General features: G+C 38.1%; 2 protein-coding genes across 7 annotated transcripts; one reads left to right on the top strand and one right to left on the bottom strand.

Moving 5' to 3' along the window:
• The first annotated feature begins 2831 nt into the window (after positions 1 to 2831).
• Positions 2832 to 10684, top strand: ARMC7 (armadillo repeat containing 7). Of its 6 annotated transcripts, none has more exons than XM_026667446.2 (4): positions 2832 to 3153; positions 6831 to 6923; positions 7012 to 7155; positions 9734 to 10684. In XM_026667446.2, exons 2-4 carry the CDS (start codon positions 6836 to 6838, stop codon positions 10105 to 10107), a joined length of 606 nt encoding a protein of 201 aa, XP_026523231.1. In that variant the 5' UTR covers positions 2832 to 3153; positions 6831 to 6835; the 3' UTR covers positions 10108 to 10684. The 6 variants fall into 6 exon arrangements, with proteins under 6 accessions (XP_026523231.1, XP_026523227.1, XP_026523229.1 ...); XM_026667442.2 differs by having other exon boundaries at positions 2834 to 3153; positions 6815 to 6923; XM_026667444.2 differs by having other exon boundaries at positions 2834 to 3227.
• NT5C (5', 3'-nucleotidase, cytosolic) lies at positions 10503 to 14906 on the bottom strand. The gene is made up of 5 exons (XM_026667452.2): positions 14721 to 14906; positions 12576 to 12676; positions 12434 to 12494; positions 10910 to 11024; positions 10503 to 10820 (listed from the first exon to the last, which is right to left on the bottom strand). The coding sequence occupies exons 1-5, from the start codon at positions 14904 to 14906 to the stop codon at positions 10678 to 10680; spliced, it is 606 nt and encodes a 201-aa protein (XP_026523237.1). The 3' UTR covers positions 10503 to 10677.
• Positions 14907 to 17296: the final 2390 nt, after the last annotated feature.

Here is a 17296-nt window from a genome sequence, read left to right as displayed (position 1 = left end):
TCACTAATATATAGTGGTGATTGTCTATTGTTTATTTTCTACTGAAATTTCAAACAAAAGTTGATAATGTTCTGGGAAAGCACATGCTGGTAAAATACAGCTTTTATTGGAATAAGTCCAAAACCCTTGTAAGACTTGTATTTCCTTGTCAATCATATGTTATTTTTATCGTATCAAAAATGGGCTCTCTATTTTCTTCACTAATGGTCTCATGGCATTTTTAATGATGTTAATCATTCAATAAATTAAAATTGAGAGTTGGAAGATGATACCTAAGGCCAAATTTAGCCCTTCAGAAATATGTCTTTCTCTTCCCTTACAACCATCTTGTAGCTAGTTGGAATATTATCCCAGAAATACTATGCAGAGCTCTGCATTAATTTACAAATTCCTACTTATATTTTGCAGTATCATTAGTCTTTTTTGTCCATACCTCACTTCTACCTTTACCACCATGTTGTTTTTAGCACTCAAGCTCATTGTACAAGTCTTCATTTCTACTTGATCACCCAGTTCTAAAACAGAACTAGTTTCTTCTGGCTTTGGAAGCTGGAGACAGAAATACTCTGCTTTAATTCAATTCCTAAGCTACAGAATTCAACACAACTAGTTTTATTATACAAGACAGAAACTTGGCAAAATTGAAGGAACAACCCCTCCAAGACATTATTTGTGTGCACCTTGATCTTTCATCGCTATTTCATAATCCGAACTAGCAGTTAGATTGCTTTTTGAGAAAATACTTATTGAATGACAGAACTAAAGTTAGTTTCAAATAGAATATGTGAATCACTCTGTACTGAGGAACAGGGTGCCAAACTCACCCTCTTCATCTCTTAAGTTGCTGGTCTGCAGAGGAAGAGGATTGATATATAACCAATTTTTCTATCTACTTTATTGCCAGACTAAGCCTGTTCTCATAACTTCCTTTGGCACAAAAGTTGCTTATTCTAAAAATTCCTATAGTTATTCCATAGAAACATGACACAATAAATCTTCCAATTATTTATCTGTTCCTAAGTCACCAAGTACTTTTTATTCTATAAATAACTTGCAAGGTATAGCAAGAGTTTAAAATCACCAGAAGGCAACACATTTATGCCAGTCCTATAATGCTTCAATTTTCAACAAGGAAGTTCAGAAGAAAATCCCTAGTTATATATCTATTTTTCCATGGTCATGGTAAATATTTCAATGCTTTCCATAGTCAAATGTGTACTCTTAATTTCTCCTGCAGTTCCAAAGGTGCTTTTTCCCCCAAAAGGCAATGACTTCCTTGTTTTTTTCTTTGAAAATGTTTCACTTCTTATCAAAATGGAATGTGACCTGCATTCCATTTATTTCAGAAAAGAGACTGAAATAGTAAAACAACACATAGCAAATGAAATAAATAAAAAACTATTTGTTCCTCAGTTACCATAAACGCAATCCAGGATGTGGATTCTCAACTTATTCCATTTCCTTGCTTTTATGACTTGCCTAAAAGTTCATGGGCTGTCATTTGCAGCAATAAATTTTAAAGGAGAAAGGAAAAATAGATGTAAGAACTTCTTAACCCATAACTAAATTATTTAAAGTAACTCTTTATATGGTGCAATTCCTAGCATGACTAACCTTATGTGAAAATCTAAGAATTTTTTTTTTTCAAAAAATTGTCATCCAAACATTAGTTATTTCTTGGACTAGCTCCCACCACCACCACAAATAATTACTGATGCCCCTGCAGTGTACCTTCTAGTGTTTCTTCTCATATTTGTATTCTGGATTTAGGAAAAAACTCCATGGGCTAAAACTGCTGCCAAGAAAAGTACAGGTATATTAGGTTCCCAGAAGCTTAAGCTCTTATGATTTTGGACCTCCTCCCAGTGCCATTCTATGTCCCTTCAGTCCTTTCTGCTACGCCCAAGGGTTCATTCCCAAACACGCACATTGGAAGGACACCTTGATGTGGACCCTTGCCTACTTGGGCTTGGAATAAGAGTCTCCCAGGAGTAGCCTTTTATTAAGATAGCCTTCTAATGAATTTGTCCCAAAGGTGCTTTTTTTCAAGAGGCAACTGGACTTTCTTGGTTCTTTTTTGAAGACGTTTCACTTCTCATCCAAGAAGCTTCTTCAGCTCTGACTGGATGGTGGGGAAAAGGAAGGATTCATACTCCTTGCAGACAGCTGGTCATTTGCATTCTTTTAGAGAGTAGCTGAGGCCACCTGGAGGTTTATCTGTGTTGTCAGAGTCACCTGAGTGGTGCAAATGGGTGTGGAGCGTTTAAAGGACTGCGTTGTAGACTGGAGATAGATGTTTTATTTTCTCCCCCTCTGTTGAGAGAGGGCTGTTCAAACACAGTCCTTTCAAACACAGTCCTTTCAACTGTTCCAAGAAGGCTCCACATCTATTTGCACCACTCAGGTGACCCTGACTACACAGCTAAACCTCCAGGTGGCCCTAACGACTGGCTAAAAAGAACGCAAATGACCAGCTGTCTGCAAGGAATATAAATCCTTCCATTCCCCACCATCCAGTCAGAGCTGAAGAAGCGAAACGTCTTCAAAGAAAAACCAAGAAAATCCAGTTGCCTCTTGAAAAAGCACCTTTGGGACAACCGCAACCTGGATGATGACTGAGAATCTCCACAGGCATCCCGGTCAATTTCCAGCGAAAGTTGAGCTTTTTACTCCGATCCGTCCATGAGGTTTTTACTCCTAAACAAAGTATAAAACTTTATTTTGGAAACATCACGGGTCCACAACTTCTTCCCACTGGGGCGGGGCGTCCCTTGCGACCCGCCAGTCGTGCAAGAAAGCGATCACCCCCGACCTTCCCGCTGCATTCATCATCGAGAGACCAGCAACCGCCGGGGACTCCCCCTCCCAAGAGAAGAGGCGGCGCCCGCGGCAGCTGCAGAGGCTCCGCCTACAGGATCTTTCAGAGGGATTCCCGCACCAAACACGGAACTACAGCACGTGGGGAAGAAGCCGTTGGGGACGACCTTTCCCCTTGTCCCTAAACGTAACTTCCGGCTTCCTGTTTCGCTTTAACTTAACTTTGCAGGTCTTTGCTGGGATGTAGTTTTGATTTCTTGTCTCCTCCCCTCTCCCCCCACCAAGGGCTTGATGGAATTTGAGGCGCCTAGTTGGAGAATCCGGGAAATCCAGCAGGTGGGAGAAGCGGTGGCTCCGTTTCCTTTTCGGGACTTTTACGTGACACCATTTGGACCAACAAGAAGACCCTGGTATATTACACTCACGAGTGTAGTATTGATGATTACTGTAGTTCCTTTTTATATGCAAAAAATATGCAAACGAAGATACTTTTATTAGCTAGTTGCCTATATGAAGAAATAAGATCCTTACGTCTTATAGTTAGGTTATAACCGAATCCATCTTTTATTGTTGTTTTTTGGATGTTTGATTAGAGAGGACTGTAAAGCACTGTGAAGAGGTATATTGCTGTTATGAAAACGTATATTGCTATGTTATTAAAACTTAGAGCTGAAAATGAAATTTCATTTGCCATGGACACAAAAGGAGCTGTTAGAAACATGACAATGTTATGGTAAAGTTATGGAGCTACCATTTTAACAAGTTAACAATTGGTTAACAAACAGCTAGAAAACTGGAGGCCTTGCGTTCAAATCCTGCCTTAGCCATGAAAACAGGCTGGGTGATTTTGCATCACTCCTTTTTCTTTTAGCCCAACCCACTTCACTGGGATGTTGGTTTTTTTTGAGACAAATTTTATTAATTTTAAAGACAAACAAAACATCATTAAACATTGAACACATAAAACCTCTCCATTATAAATGTTTACAAGGCAGATAAAACATTATTTTATACAACATAATTCTAATCTATCCCATTTCCATATGGACACATAAATATCTTTTAGCAAATTTCTCATTATTTCTCTTTACTCTTATTCAATTACATTTCTATATTTATTCATTTTATAGTCATCATATTCATATTTCCCTCTGACTTGTTTAAAATTATTCTCATCTGACATTCCTCCAAGGTTTTATTAATTCTCAAACAAACATAAACACAAAAACATAAAACTTCTTTTTAGAAAGTGGCTTGGCCCCGGATTACCTCTCTTTATACGGACTTCAATTAAATTCATGCTCATCTTATATACCATTACCTATCTTATTTACCATTCTATATCTTCTATATAACTTCTCCCCACTTTTCACTCTTCTTAATTCTATTTTATTTATTTCATCTTAAGTTTAAATCATTATACTTGTATCTTTTGTCCATTCTTTTCCAATTATCCATTTATCTCATTCCCTATAATAATAAAAAAAAAGATTTCTCCTGAAATCACTAATCGAAGTATGATGCCTTTCTATCGTTCCCCTAAATTGACATTTAAAATAACACCTAGTTCCCAATCTGATTCTGCTTAGTACATTCTACCTACTAAATTTTAAGAAAAAGAAAAAATAGTTAATCTATAAAATAATTAAGAACATAATTAAATATTAAATCTTGTAACATTCCAATTATCTATTTCAAAGACAAATGCTGCAATAATAAGTTTATAATAACATCAACACAATAGTCAATTAAACTCTATAATTGAACTAAATATTTTAAACATTCCCTTTAATATTTTATTAAATCTTAAAATCTATCATTAAGCATTTTAATATTTTAATCTTTTTTTAGATCTTATAAAATTCTAATTTTCTATTTCTAATACAAATACTACAATACTATCTTATGTACCTTGCAGAATCTTTTTTTTTTAAAAAAAATTATACATTACCCTTTATCCCTAAAAAAAAATTGCTTTTTCCCATCTTGTTTCATACCTTTGTGGCTTTTTTCCCCCTTTTCCCTTCCTTTCTTATCCCACCTGGCCTTTTTACCCCCCCCCCCTCCTAACCTCCGCCTTTTTAGCTTCCCCTCTCTGTTGTATTCCTCTTTTCTTTTGCTTTCTAACATTGTATTGATTTTGCATCTTATTTTTCTCTTTCTTGGGTGTTTTTTTAGGTCTTAAGTCCTTCATTTTCCTTCCTCTCTTTCTCCTTTCTTTCTTAATCAAACTTTTGGATTCATTAAAGATAGCTTCTTCTTCTTCTTCTTCTGCTTCCTCTATCAGTTGTTGTGTTTGCTGATAAATAGCAAGCGCCATTTCTAAAAAGTGAAAGGCTTCTTCCAAAGCGTCCTTGCCTTCTTTCTTTGTTTTTCCATATTCTTTTCTTAGTTCATCAACAGATAAAGCCATTATAAACCTTTTCTTCTTTTTTCTTTTTCCCTCTTCTTCTTCTTAAAACAACCAAGATATTTCAAAGCTTAAAACAGTTCCCCAAAGTCCCAGTCATCAAGCAGTCCAAACAGAGCACAAAGTTCTTCCCTTTACACTTTCTCTTCCTGGGGTAATATCAATTGGAAATAAAAAAAAACCAGTATGTATTTTAAAGCCTTATTGCAATTAACTTCTAGTCTCAAAATCTTCCAGGCATCTCCTCCAACAAGATCTTAATATAATTTTTTTTTGTCCTCTCCCTTCCTACTTGTAACAAAGAGCTTTAAATTTTTACCTTCTATAAAAAAGCAGGTTTTTCAATGTCCATTTGTTAACTCCGTAGGGAAGGAGAGTAAACTTTCTCTTTCATCACTTCCATTCACCACTTTAAAAATCTCCTCTGGAAACAAAGTATCGTTCAAAAAACCAAAGTTTTCAGGATGTTAGATGTATCTTAAGATCCCGGTTCAGCCAAAGAACTTTCATTTCAAAACTTTCTCCTTCTTCCTCCAGCACTATCTTGTCCAGCTGCCGGCTTGTTTGTGGCGGCTTGTTTGTGGCGGCCATTACTGACCGCCGCTCCACTGCCTTGAGAAAAGGGGGTTTTGCCGGCTGGGGAGGGGGTCTGCGATACCCCCAAACCGCTATCCGGATCCCCCCTATCTTCGGCTGCCTCTACGGGGCAGCCTTATCCTCCAGACCCGTCGGGATCGGAGGCATCAAGGCGACTAGTGCAACAGGGATCGCGCAGGATCACGAATCCCTTCCGCCGCCGAAACCTGGCAAACCAGAAGTTCCCCCTTCACTGGGATGTTGTTGTAGGGAAAGTACGAGAAAGATGTGTTGGATATGTTCACCACCTTGAGTTGCTGTATTTGTAAAAAAATAAATAAAGATGGGATACAAATAAATAGAATATGTGGCAATGCTTGCATTTTAAATGGAGTGTTGTTAAAGGAAACATTCATCAGTGGCTATTTCCAGAACAAGTTAATAAATCCTCCTGAAGTGACCCTACATCCTTGTAAGTAACTTGAACGCCACTACTATAATCAAATGCTTGACACATGGCTTTGTGATTTGTTGGAATATCAGCATACATTTACAATCATATTTTGAAACAGTGATCGAGCAGAATTAGTCTTCTTTATATTATAATAGTTTAGGAGAAATATGCTATATGCTAAGATTTGGCAAATACAACTTTACTGTGATCCACATGGAAGGAAGATTTAATTAAGATATTAAATAAATCTTCTAAATCTGAAGATATTAATTAAATTTAGATCCTAAACAAAAGCAAAAAGAATTGGAAACTCTACTCTAAAAATCAAATCAAACAAACACCATCAGTCACATTTAACCTGCTGGAAGAGAAGATATAATATTTGTTAAAATTATTACTGTTATTGTGCATGGTTACCTAGCAATGTTTTTATATACCACTCTGGTATTTTTGAAGATGGTATTGAATAACATACACTGGGACAATTGAAATGCATACATTTATAATAAGTATTGATACAAGCCATAACACCAACTGATGTTCTTAATACTGTTTAGTCTTCTATTTATCTAGCATCTATGTCCCAAAATCAGAAGGAAGTAGGCCTGGGTCGGCTTGAATACTTGCAAACCTTAGTCACTGAATTTCAAGTGACAGATAGCTCAGGTGAGTATAATTTATTGGACAGTTTGTACTTCCACATTGACTTTTACAAGTGCTTTTTTAATATTGAATTCTTTTATTTATGTTGCAGATGCCAAAGAGCAAGTGTTGGCTAATCTGGCCAATTTTGCTTATGATCCCCAAAATTATGAATATCTGCGGCAGCTCAGGGTCTTGGATCTGTTTCTGGACATGCTCACTGAGGACAATGAAAATCTTGTGGAATTCGCACTTGGTAAGGCCTGGATTTCAACATTTTCCATGAAATAGAACCATTTCTCAATAGTTATAGGACATAGGAGAAGCTAGGATGTTAGCCTTTTCCATTGCAGTGTTCAACTGTCTTCAGTTTAAGCTGTGAAGAACCTGTAATTATGTAATTTACTGCTAAACTAAATGTTTCAGAAGCCTTTCCCTGCATAAGCAATGATCAGAGAAGTAGAAGGGCTAGTTTCCTCACCCTTGCTTTACTAACTCTCTGGCGAAGGTATGGAAGTAGGTTGAACAGATTTTGAAAATAACGGCAAGAGGACGCTACCAAAATACACCAGCAAACATAACCCAGAGTACAGCTGAGAGCAGTAATATAAAGCAGTGATCGCCAACCACTGGTGGTCGGTGAGAAAATTTTGGTGGTCTGCAGAGAAATGTCACCCCAGAACACCCCCCAAAGCAATTAATCCAGGCTGCACAGGAACACAAGGCATGACCCTCCCTCCCCGCTCACTCACTCCTTACCTGGCAAACTTGCCTGCTAAATTGCTATCTTTCCTTTTTCCGACCATCTACTGTTCTGCTGTGTCAGGAGATTTAGATTAGCTAGAAAGCAGGAAATCATTAGATTTCTTGCTTTCTAGCTAATCTTTAGATCTTCGGCTCTGCTTAAAAGCAGAGCTGAACCTTCCTTAGGACTGAAGCAGGGCAGACTCAGCTAGCTGATGGCAGAAACACAGATCTCTAAGTTAATCTGTGATTTTGTGAGCAACGCAATCTGCCTGCCTGCTTTGCCTATTTTGGGTAAAAGTTGCTCTTTTTTATAAAAAAAAACCAATATTTACATACATGGTGTATTGTGAGTTAATTTTGTGAGTTCGCTTGCTAGCAAATGCTATGAGTTTGCTTGCAAGCAAATTTTATGTGACAGACTCAGCTAGCCAATGGCAGATAGATCTCTGAATGAATCTGTGATTCTGTGAGCAACTCAATCTACCTGCCTGCTTTGCCTGATTTTGGGTAAAAGTTGTTCTTTTTTATAAAAAAATTCAATATTTATATAAATATTTATAATATTTACGTACAAGCCATGACCACCAAGCCACGCCCACAGAACCAGCTATTAAGAAATTTGAATCCCACCCCTGCCTCTATGTGTTTGTGTGTGTATGTGTGAAAGAGAGAGAGAGGGAGGGAGGTTAGATTAAATCATCAACTCTCTCTACCTCCCCCTCCCTCTCTCTCTCTCGATTACCTTCAGTTTATTTGCAAGAAAAGGTTTTCATAACAAAATCGAGTGCAATTGAAATTAATTATGTAGATTACTTAATTTTTTTTATAAAACATTTGCATGTTATAAAATTCCAACTTTAGAAAAAGAAGTAGGATTTTTAAAAGGGGAAACTATTCAGTATTTTTTTGCATAGAGGAACTTTTGCCAATGTCAAAATAGTTAAACATAAACTATATTGGCTCTTAGAGGGTGCTTGTCAACTCTGCATCATTTCTCTTACCTGCCTTTCCTCCTTTTCGCCAAAAAAATCCAAATGTACATATTTATAAATGTATTATAAAATAGTGTACACATTTGGAAAAACTTGTATTTACAAACTAGATTGCAAATACAAGTTTTTCCAAATGTGGACACTATGTTATAATTCTGATGTTATAGATTCCAAATTCAGGAGGTGTACTGTTTTGTTCTTTCTCACAAACATTTGCACAAACTCATAATCTGTATATAAAATTTACAAGCAGTATTTTATGACTTTTAAGATTCTGAATGTATCTTTGTTATAAGTTGGTCATTTGAACTGAGGAAATTTGGTCCTTCTCTGCTGTGTCTTCCCATTTGACAGGGCAGTATTTATGACTGATTCTACTGGTAGGTATGACCATATGTGACTGGTGAGTAATAGTTGTCTCAGTTTAGATCTCAGCACGCTCATTCAAGCTTCCCAATGTAAGGATTCTGCGGATGCAGATGTTTTTACACCTCCTGAAAGCTTTTTTTGATGGATATCATTCATATAAATAGCTTGCAAGTTTGCTTATACTATATATTGTAGGTAAACCTCGGATACCAACTGCAATTACGACTGACAACTGTTGCTAAACCACACAGTTGTAAAGTGAAACATCACATGAATACATCAACTTACATCATCAGTTCCGACTGCAGCTGTTAAGTGAACTACCCATGGTTGTTTAGATATATGAATATCATGTGACCATGGCTTGTGACTTCCTGCCAGCTTCCCCATTGACTTTGGCTGCAAATGGTGATCACACATTTTAAACTAAATGTATGATGGTTGTCTAGGACCTGAATTGTGACCACATGACTGCAGGATTCTGTGATGGCTGCAACTTCCAAGGATCAGTCACAATACTGCTTTTTTACAGTCATTGTAAGTTCAAATGGTCACCAAATGAGCAGTTCAGTACTGTACTTGTATCAGATTTAGCCCCAAACCATTTACAGACAGAAACAAGAGACCAAGTTGTCTTGGAACTACTGAACTGTACATTGTTATTAAAATGAAATGAACCAAACCACCCTGTTACTATCTTTATCACCTCATTCTCTTATTTTTCAGGAGGACTCTGTAATCTCTGCCTGGACAAAATCAACAAAGACTATATACTAGAGGCCGGTGGAGTGTCAGCTGTTGTCAACTGTCTGGCAAGTGCCAATGAAGAGACAGTGCTGTCTGCAGTTACAACTCTGATGTACTTGTTCACACCCCAGTCCCGCCAAGAGATCACCACCCTCCCTGTGATCGAGTGCATGCTGCGCTTCTCCCTCTCAAACAACAGAAGGCTGAAAAACCTGGCCACTATTTTCCTCGAGGATTATTGCAGCCCCTTTCAGGTGGAGCAGGCCAGGAGCTTAACCAGGCACTCGGCAGTCGGGATTCCACTGCCCAAGGATGAATGCAGCCCAGGAGGCAGCCAGCGAGATCCTCCCTGAATGAGGAGCAAGATTCTTTCCTGTCACACATCCCAGAGGAAAAGAGAAAGAATTCTCTATAGGTATTCTGTTTTAAAAATGACTGTAAATAATCCTGAGAGTTTCCTTGGGAAACATACAGTGGACTTTTAGAATGGATGGGTTCCTTTGTGCTTTTCAGTTCATATTTATTTATAAATATGAACCAGTTGCTATAATCCTGTTGCTAAAGGGCCTTGGTAACTATTGTAGACTGTTTGTAGAGGAGAGCTGAAAGAATAGAAATACATGGTCTTGAGATTTATTTTTCAGTAAGTAGCAGGGGGGGAAAGATAATGAATCAAAGAGTTGTCTTACATTTTTAGAGCTCTTTTGTTCATTTAATTAATTGGCAAACATAACAATCATTCCATCCAAGGGTTTAACATTTTAATAACTCAGATCATTCAAGCACATTTAGAATTAAGATATAATCCTATTCCCATATGGATCATTTGACTTGAAGGGCGTGTCTCTGTTTCCAGTTGGGATTGGTGATCAGCAAATACTTCCCAGAGCCTTTGAGAAATAAAATGTTCTTTTCTTTATGCTTCACTTGGAACGTTTGCTCTTCAGTATTGCCTTCCAGTCATCAGCCCATGATTCAAGTCTCCTCCGTGGCGGCTGTAGCTTTAGATGTTTGTTGTGACAGCAAGAGAACAAGATGTGTTCCCAGCTTGGATTTGGCTCTACCCCTGAGAAAAATTGGAAAGGATATTAAAAATATAACCAAATAATACAGCACTGTGAGGTAAAGTTGAAGTGGTAGCACAGATCCTCTTACCTTTAATGGTGTCCTTGTCATCAATGAGCAGATCAGCTGAAACAACTGTTTTATCTCGAGTCAGAATTAGTCGCTCCACAAATTTAGGACCCAAGTGTTGCGCGACCCATATATACTGTCAAGTGATGATAAAGCAGTTATTAGAAGAAAGGTACTTACAGCTTTCAAGAAAGCTTTTTTTTACTGTAAGACATTAGGAGACTTATCCTATGTAGCTTTAAGTCACAATGCTTGGACTATATCTCAAGCTGCTGATACTCTCCAAACATTCAAAGGTCTTTGCTCATTTTGCAAAGCACTACATTATAAATCTTTACACATTTACCAGCCTCTAAGTTTTCTATATCACTTCCACTTTTCAAAGTTCTTTTCCCCCCCTTTTTTCAATCCAATTCCGTCCTTAATTTGGTTAAAGCTCTTTTGTAGTCCAGTTTTTTATTTACCTTATATTGTCCTCTTGTTTTCTACTCGCCGCTGTTGTACTCTCAAGTGAGGAATCTTTCTGCTTTTCGGGGTTATTAAAACAAAAGGTTCAGCTTCTCTTGTCTGGATACATGACACTCACCGGTTCACCTCTCCAGCACACACTTAGGTCCTGGTAGCTTCCCCTCTTCAGGGCAACCATTAAAACTGCCGCTTCTCCCTGTCTTCCAGGGGAGTATACCAAGCCAGGGAGGGGAGATGCGACTCCCCTCAACCCAGCTGGGGGTCTCCCCCTCTTCCCCCACCCCTCCGAGGTGGGTCTGATGGTTCCGGTTCCGTAGGGACCCCTCCAACAGGGTAAGCATGTATCAAAGCTGCGCACAATCGCGGTCTCTGTCCGTCCTCGACGGAAGTGTCACCAGAAGTCCCCCGGCATAAAACTCTTAATAAATTGATAAATATTGTAGACGGAAGAGAATAAAACAAGTCTTTCATAACTAGGTGGCAGTGACAAACTTAGGAAATTACTACATGAATCAAGTAACATGGGCCTTTAAGTTTCAGCATCTTAACTATGCATATTTCATAAGATGCATATGTATAAACATATGTATAAACTATTGGACAATATAATCCTTTCTCAAGTGCCACTTACAAGTTTTAAAATCAGATAGCAGCAGCCTTTGCAGATGACCTGTGCTGTTTTGAAACAGCCACCCTTTCTGATTAGTACCATATTAATGTTTTGATGAATGGAGTATATTTTGTTTATTAAGGAGTAAATATACTTGATATTTTTTTCCTTCAAAGGGATGTATCTCTTTAGCGGCTTTGTAATGGCAAGATTTCAGTTTGTATAGGGCAATAGAGGATTTGGATTTTAATGGCTAGTAATCTTCTTAAGAGTTTAGTACCCTGGACTAAGACAGAACTTTTCTGTAATCTCAGAAGAACTAAAGCCGAGGCATGGTATGAAAGCCACCCAAACCTGTTCTGACATTGTCTTGTTATTAACCACTGACCAGGGATGAGGCAAGGAAAGAAAACCAAAGAAAGAAAAGAGTTTGCATGGTAAGAGTTTAAGAGGGAAGAATTGCCAACCTTTTCTGAAACGCAGTAGTCATATTTTCGTATAGGACTTGTGCAAATAAAAACTTCAGTGCTGAAAAGACAAGATAATCTCCATTACAAGAAGAAAATGTATGCTGATGCCAACATGTTCTTAATGTCAAATGGTCCTTACTTGGGCATTTGAATCATCTCGTGCATTGCTTCAATAGCTCCTGGGATGGGCTGCAGACTCAGAAAGAAGCCAGGTGACTCATAGACACTGGCTATTTTGTCCTAAAAATAGCATATTTAGAATTATGGTTAAGACAGTTTAATTGTTTAAAATTCAGGTAGCTTTAAAAATCATATAAAGAAAGTAGATGTCATGTTTTAAGTTCATTTCAAACCATGTTCCAAGGCGTCAGGTAAGTAGTACTAAAGGCCAAGCTGTTTTTTAAAGCAAGAAATTAAAATGGGTCATTGGTGCAAGATATTTAAAGTAGCTAGCGTGACTGTCATGATTATATTTCTATCTCATTCGTTCTTTTTCAAATAAAACTAAGTTTATACTCTTGAATCTGTTCCTTACTCAAAAACTTAGAAAAGTGAAGAACATTGTTGTAATTGAGGGATGACACTAAAATGATTCTCAAACCTTGCAAGATACAGCTTAGGTAAATAGCTGTAACTGCTTTGTAATTATTAGAATGAATAAGCAGTAGAAGGATTACTAGGCATACATAGATAACCTGTTAGTGCAGTGTTTCTTAAACTTGGTGGCTTGAAGATCTGTGGACTTCAACTCCCAGAATTGAAGCTGGCTGGGGAATTCTGGAAGCTGAAGTCCACACATCTTCAAGTCACCAAGACACTCATCTTTTTAGTAACAAATGTATGGGTTGCATCAAGCTGCATTCACACACCAAACTATGATGTGGAAGGGAATTCCTCACACTTTCCTTGCTGTCTGGGTAATGCCACTTATGCCCCCAAATGCAGAGGCTTGGTTCCTGCCAGCCAGCTGTTGAACTAATTGCCGATGCCACTTCTCAAGATTGCAGAGTATCAGAGATCTGATCCAAGGTATAGGTGAGAAAAGAGACAGTCTCTTTCCTTTGACTTCCTCTGAGAAAACAGCCCAGGACTGCTGGAAAGGAGAGGGCAAATATTATAAAGGGGGTACCATAGGCAATTTGTGTGGTTCCTGTATCAAAGGGATGCCCAACTAAGAACAAAAAACAGGTATATTTCTCTCCTCTCAAAAGTTTTTGTGTCAATTTGGACAAAATTGACTGTGAGAGAGATTGCCACTTGTCCTTCAGGATATGATTTCAAACTCCTTTACTTTGTGGTCTTGAAAGCTTCAGGAAGGAAGTTTACTACAAACCTGTTCTGATTTTTCTTCCTGTTTCAGTATAAAGGCAAATGTTGCACCTCCTAGCAGAAATGAAGATATGGGAGAGCACCTAAGAACCCAGGGTTGACTTCCCAGTTTAGTTACAGCCATGGGAGCCCCTGATTTAAATCCTAAGCAGATGACACTGCTCAGCTTTCAAACCCAGAGAAGGAGAGCCAGAGGCTGCCACCTGCTGAAGTTAGAAGGGAAGGTTTACAGCAGACTAACGCCAGCAGTGAAGCAACAGCTTTTATCAGTTCTCAAACAAAAGTGCAGAATTTTATATATCCAATACTGTGCTTTTAAAAATTATATGATTGTACTCTTAAGCACTCCACCAATTAAAAGCTCACAATATGAAGCAAATTTACAATGCTTCAGCTAAAACTTTATTTTAAAACTTTAAAGCTGCCGATTTTACCTGTACAGTACTGCAGAAATGCTCTTCCCTGCCTCTTAATACTATAATATTAAGAGGCAAAACTGCTTTGGGCCTTGCATATTGCAATAATCTGGCGCTCAATAGAGCAGCTCAAACTTTTGCAATCTTTTGCTAGCTTCAAAAAAAAAAAGCCACTTCTTTAAGAGGTGGATTGATGAATGATTCCTTAAAACAACAACAACAGAAAGATATGGAAACCTGACAAAGTTGGGGTGGTGTTAAGGAACACCAGATCTGTGTTTGCTTTGCTTAGGAAATCTTCCAAAATATTTTCAAAGCAGATAGATATATATTTTTTGTAAAAGCCCCTTAAATGTTCTGATGTTTATCTCGGTATGAACAGAAACTACGATTTTAAAAAATGCTAGAGAGAAAACCTGAGACCTGCTCTCTACCACAGTATTTCTCCCCGTTCTCCTTCAGATGCAGGAATAACCAAGCGGAGGGGAAAGGAGATCCAGAGTTCCTCCTACCCCGGGATCTAGCTATCAGAAGCTCACCCCTAGGTCTTCCCGCAGACGACGGTACTGATCCTGCGCTGAAAAGCCCTTTCGTTGCGCCGGTTCCACGTGAGGCTCCCCGGGGTAGGAAGCGACAAAGTCGCGGAGCAGCCCGCCCTCGAAGTCGCTCAAAACCCCGTCCATGTCTACCAGCACACGGAGCGAGGGAGCCACGCCGCCGGCCATGTCTTCAAGCGGCAAAAAAATTGCGGCGACGCCCCCAATTTAGGCCAGCAAGAGGATCGAGGAAGAACCGATTATTATTTTTTCCGGCGCAATGGAGTCGCGGTACTGAAGGGCAAAGGAACTTTTCAAACGCGGGGTCTCAAATGAAGGCGGGAAGAGCTGGAAGAAGCAGAATAGCAAGAGTTGGAAGGGGCCTTGGAGGTTTTCTAGTCCAACCCTCTGCTCGGGCGGGAAACGACCAAGAACCTCGTGGGAAGGAGTAAATCCGAGCCCTTTCATCGATGACAGAAGGAATTGGCCTCGACTGGAGTCCCGTTTGAGATTAATTTATCGAGCCTTTAAAGAACGCATTATTCCACGAGACGACTTTATATAACACATATATAAGACCTTGATTAGTTTCAAGGGAACGCAAGGATACTTTGTGTAAATAGCAGCATCAAAAGGTAAAGATTTCCCAGTTTTAATCCTAAAATGTTGTTTAAATATTTCTTACCTAAAAAAATCAGCCGGTATCAACCGATAAATAATTGGACAAAGCAGATAAACATTTATTTTGTGATATTGCAGTTTTGATTTTGCTAAGGTCTGGGTTTGATCTTTAAAGTCAAACGTGTCTTCCTGATTTTGTATGACTTTTAGATGGTTTCCATCCGAAACTACGGTTTTCTGAGTTAACACAAAATCTGATGCAAAAATCAGAGTTAAGTTGGCAAATTAATCAACCACATGTGTAAGAATGAGCCATGGAAAGAAGCCCTATACAGCAAAGTTTCTCAACCTTGGCAACTTGAAAAAGTGTGGAGTTCAACTCCCAGAATTCCTCAGCTAGCCAGACTAACTAGGGAATTCTGGGAGTTGGTCCAAGTATCTTCAAATTATCAAGATTGAGAAACACCGCTATACTGTACAGAATAGTGCACTATTTTACCCTAATCTGTATACTGTACAACTTCACGTTGGTCTGTACCTGTTTTACAAAGTTGGTAATTTGAAGATGTGTGGACTTCAAATTCCAGAATTTGCCCTGAGGAATTCTGAGGAGTTGAAGTTCCACACTAATTAAAGTTGCCATGTTTTGGGTGGGGAAAGTCTATGTAATACAATTTTGTCATATCCAAAGTACAGCCATTGCATAATCCAGATATTTAGAGTTCAGACATTCTGTGATGGATGCTGTACTAGTGAATTAATATTTGCAACGCCTGCATTAACGGACACTATGAAGATCAACGGAAGTGATACTACTATTCTATACTGCACTGGTGAAGCCACTTTTGAAATACTGTATTGCATCCATTTCTGATCACAGTATAAAAATGATGAGGCCCTGGAAAGAGCATAGAAGAGTAATAAAAACAAGGGATCTGGAGGCTATATCCTATAAAAACAGCTAAAGGAATTAGGCATGTTTAACTTAACAAAGAGAAAACAGAAGCAGGCAACTATTGACTGCCAGCTACTACTCGGTCTCACACAGCTTATTGTTGTTTTTATCCTCCAGTTACTCAGCTGTACAATACTTTTGTTGCCACAGCTTATTATTTTAGCCTTTTTAGATAGCACAGAACATCTTCTGTTATCTCAGTCTTGTAAATCCATAGTCATTGTCATTACAAATTTAGACAGATTGTTTTAATGTTATAACTGTTAATTTCATAGCTATTTTATATCACATGAATCAAAGACCAAAATAAAGATATTGTGGTGTAAAAATATATATATCCGAGTCAGTTCCAGAATATAGTTCATTGAATTTATTGAACTCCAAAGATTCTGGACATCTCCCCAAGTTAAATGAAAAAATGTTAAAAAAAACCCAGTGTGCAATCCCCAACCATATCAATCCCTATCCCATAGCTTGGGAGATGGTTAATTGATGGGCCCAAAGCAAACCAATGCAGTCAAAACATAAAGTACCGAGAAATTGTGATATTTTTCTGCTTCAAAACAGCTTGGCAATTGGGAATTGTGGCTGGGATATAAGAAAAGAAATTTCTGAATTGTGGAACTTTCATCCTTTTTTCTAGTTTCTCTTCTTTGGTACCCTTACACACTGGATTTTTCATATAGTAATAGTAGTTAGAACATACATGTTAGGCTTATGTAATGTTTAAAAAAATTGAGAAAAATTATCATAAAACCCCTGTATTTTCAAGAAAAATGTGTCCTCCACTCCTGTATGCAGATATTTTAGTACAAAATATAGACACATTATTTTGACCATGCCAATAGTGAGAAAGGCTCAAACTGCACACCAGTGTTACTTCCATTGATAAAACATCTGTCTGTATTATAAAACTATTTTAAAAGTCCATGCATTTTCTCTTTTGGATTTTCATTTCAGAAATTATTCAAGCAGCAAACCAAGTAAATTTGAAAATAAGGCT

This window comes from Notechis scutatus, chromosome 2 (assembly GCF_049901735.1).
Source record: "Notechis scutatus isolate UNSWTSFEM ecotype Mainland chromosome 2, rNotScu1.2, whole genome shotgun sequence".
NCBI classification, from domain to species: domain Eukaryota; kingdom Metazoa; phylum Chordata; class Lepidosauria; order Squamata; family Elapidae; genus Notechis; species Notechis scutatus.
Note: the sequence above shows the minus strand (reverse complement) of the source record. Positions and strands in the feature narration are given on the sequence as shown.

Excerpts from the sequence above, each read along its gene's own strand:
- ARMC7 (XM_087955820.1), top strand. The coding sequence starts at position 6,101 with ATGTTCACCACCTTGAGTTGCTGTATTTGTAAAAAAATAAATAAAGAT. Across the intron at positions 6,276-6,830 it reads TGAAGTGACCCTACATCCTT|CATCTATGTCCCAAAATCAG; the intron begins GTAAGTAACTTG and ends CTATTTATCTAG. Across the intron at positions 7,156-9,733 it reads TCTTGTGGAATTCGCACTTG|GAGGACTCTGTAATCTCTGC; the intron begins GTAAGGCCTGGA and ends CTTATTTTTCAG.
- NT5C (XM_026667452.2), bottom strand. The coding sequence starts at position 14,906 with ATGGCCGGCGGCGTGGCTCCCTCGCTCCGTGTGCTGGTAGACATGGAC. Across the intron at positions 12,495-12,575 it reads GAGATGATTCAAATGCCCAA|CACTGAAGTTTTTATTTGCA; the intron begins GTAAGGACCATT and ends TTGTCTTTTCAG. Across the intron at positions 11,025-12,433 it reads ACTACTGCGTTTCAGAAAAG|TATATATGGGTCGCGCAACA; the intron begins GTTGGCAATTCT and ends ATCACTTGACAG.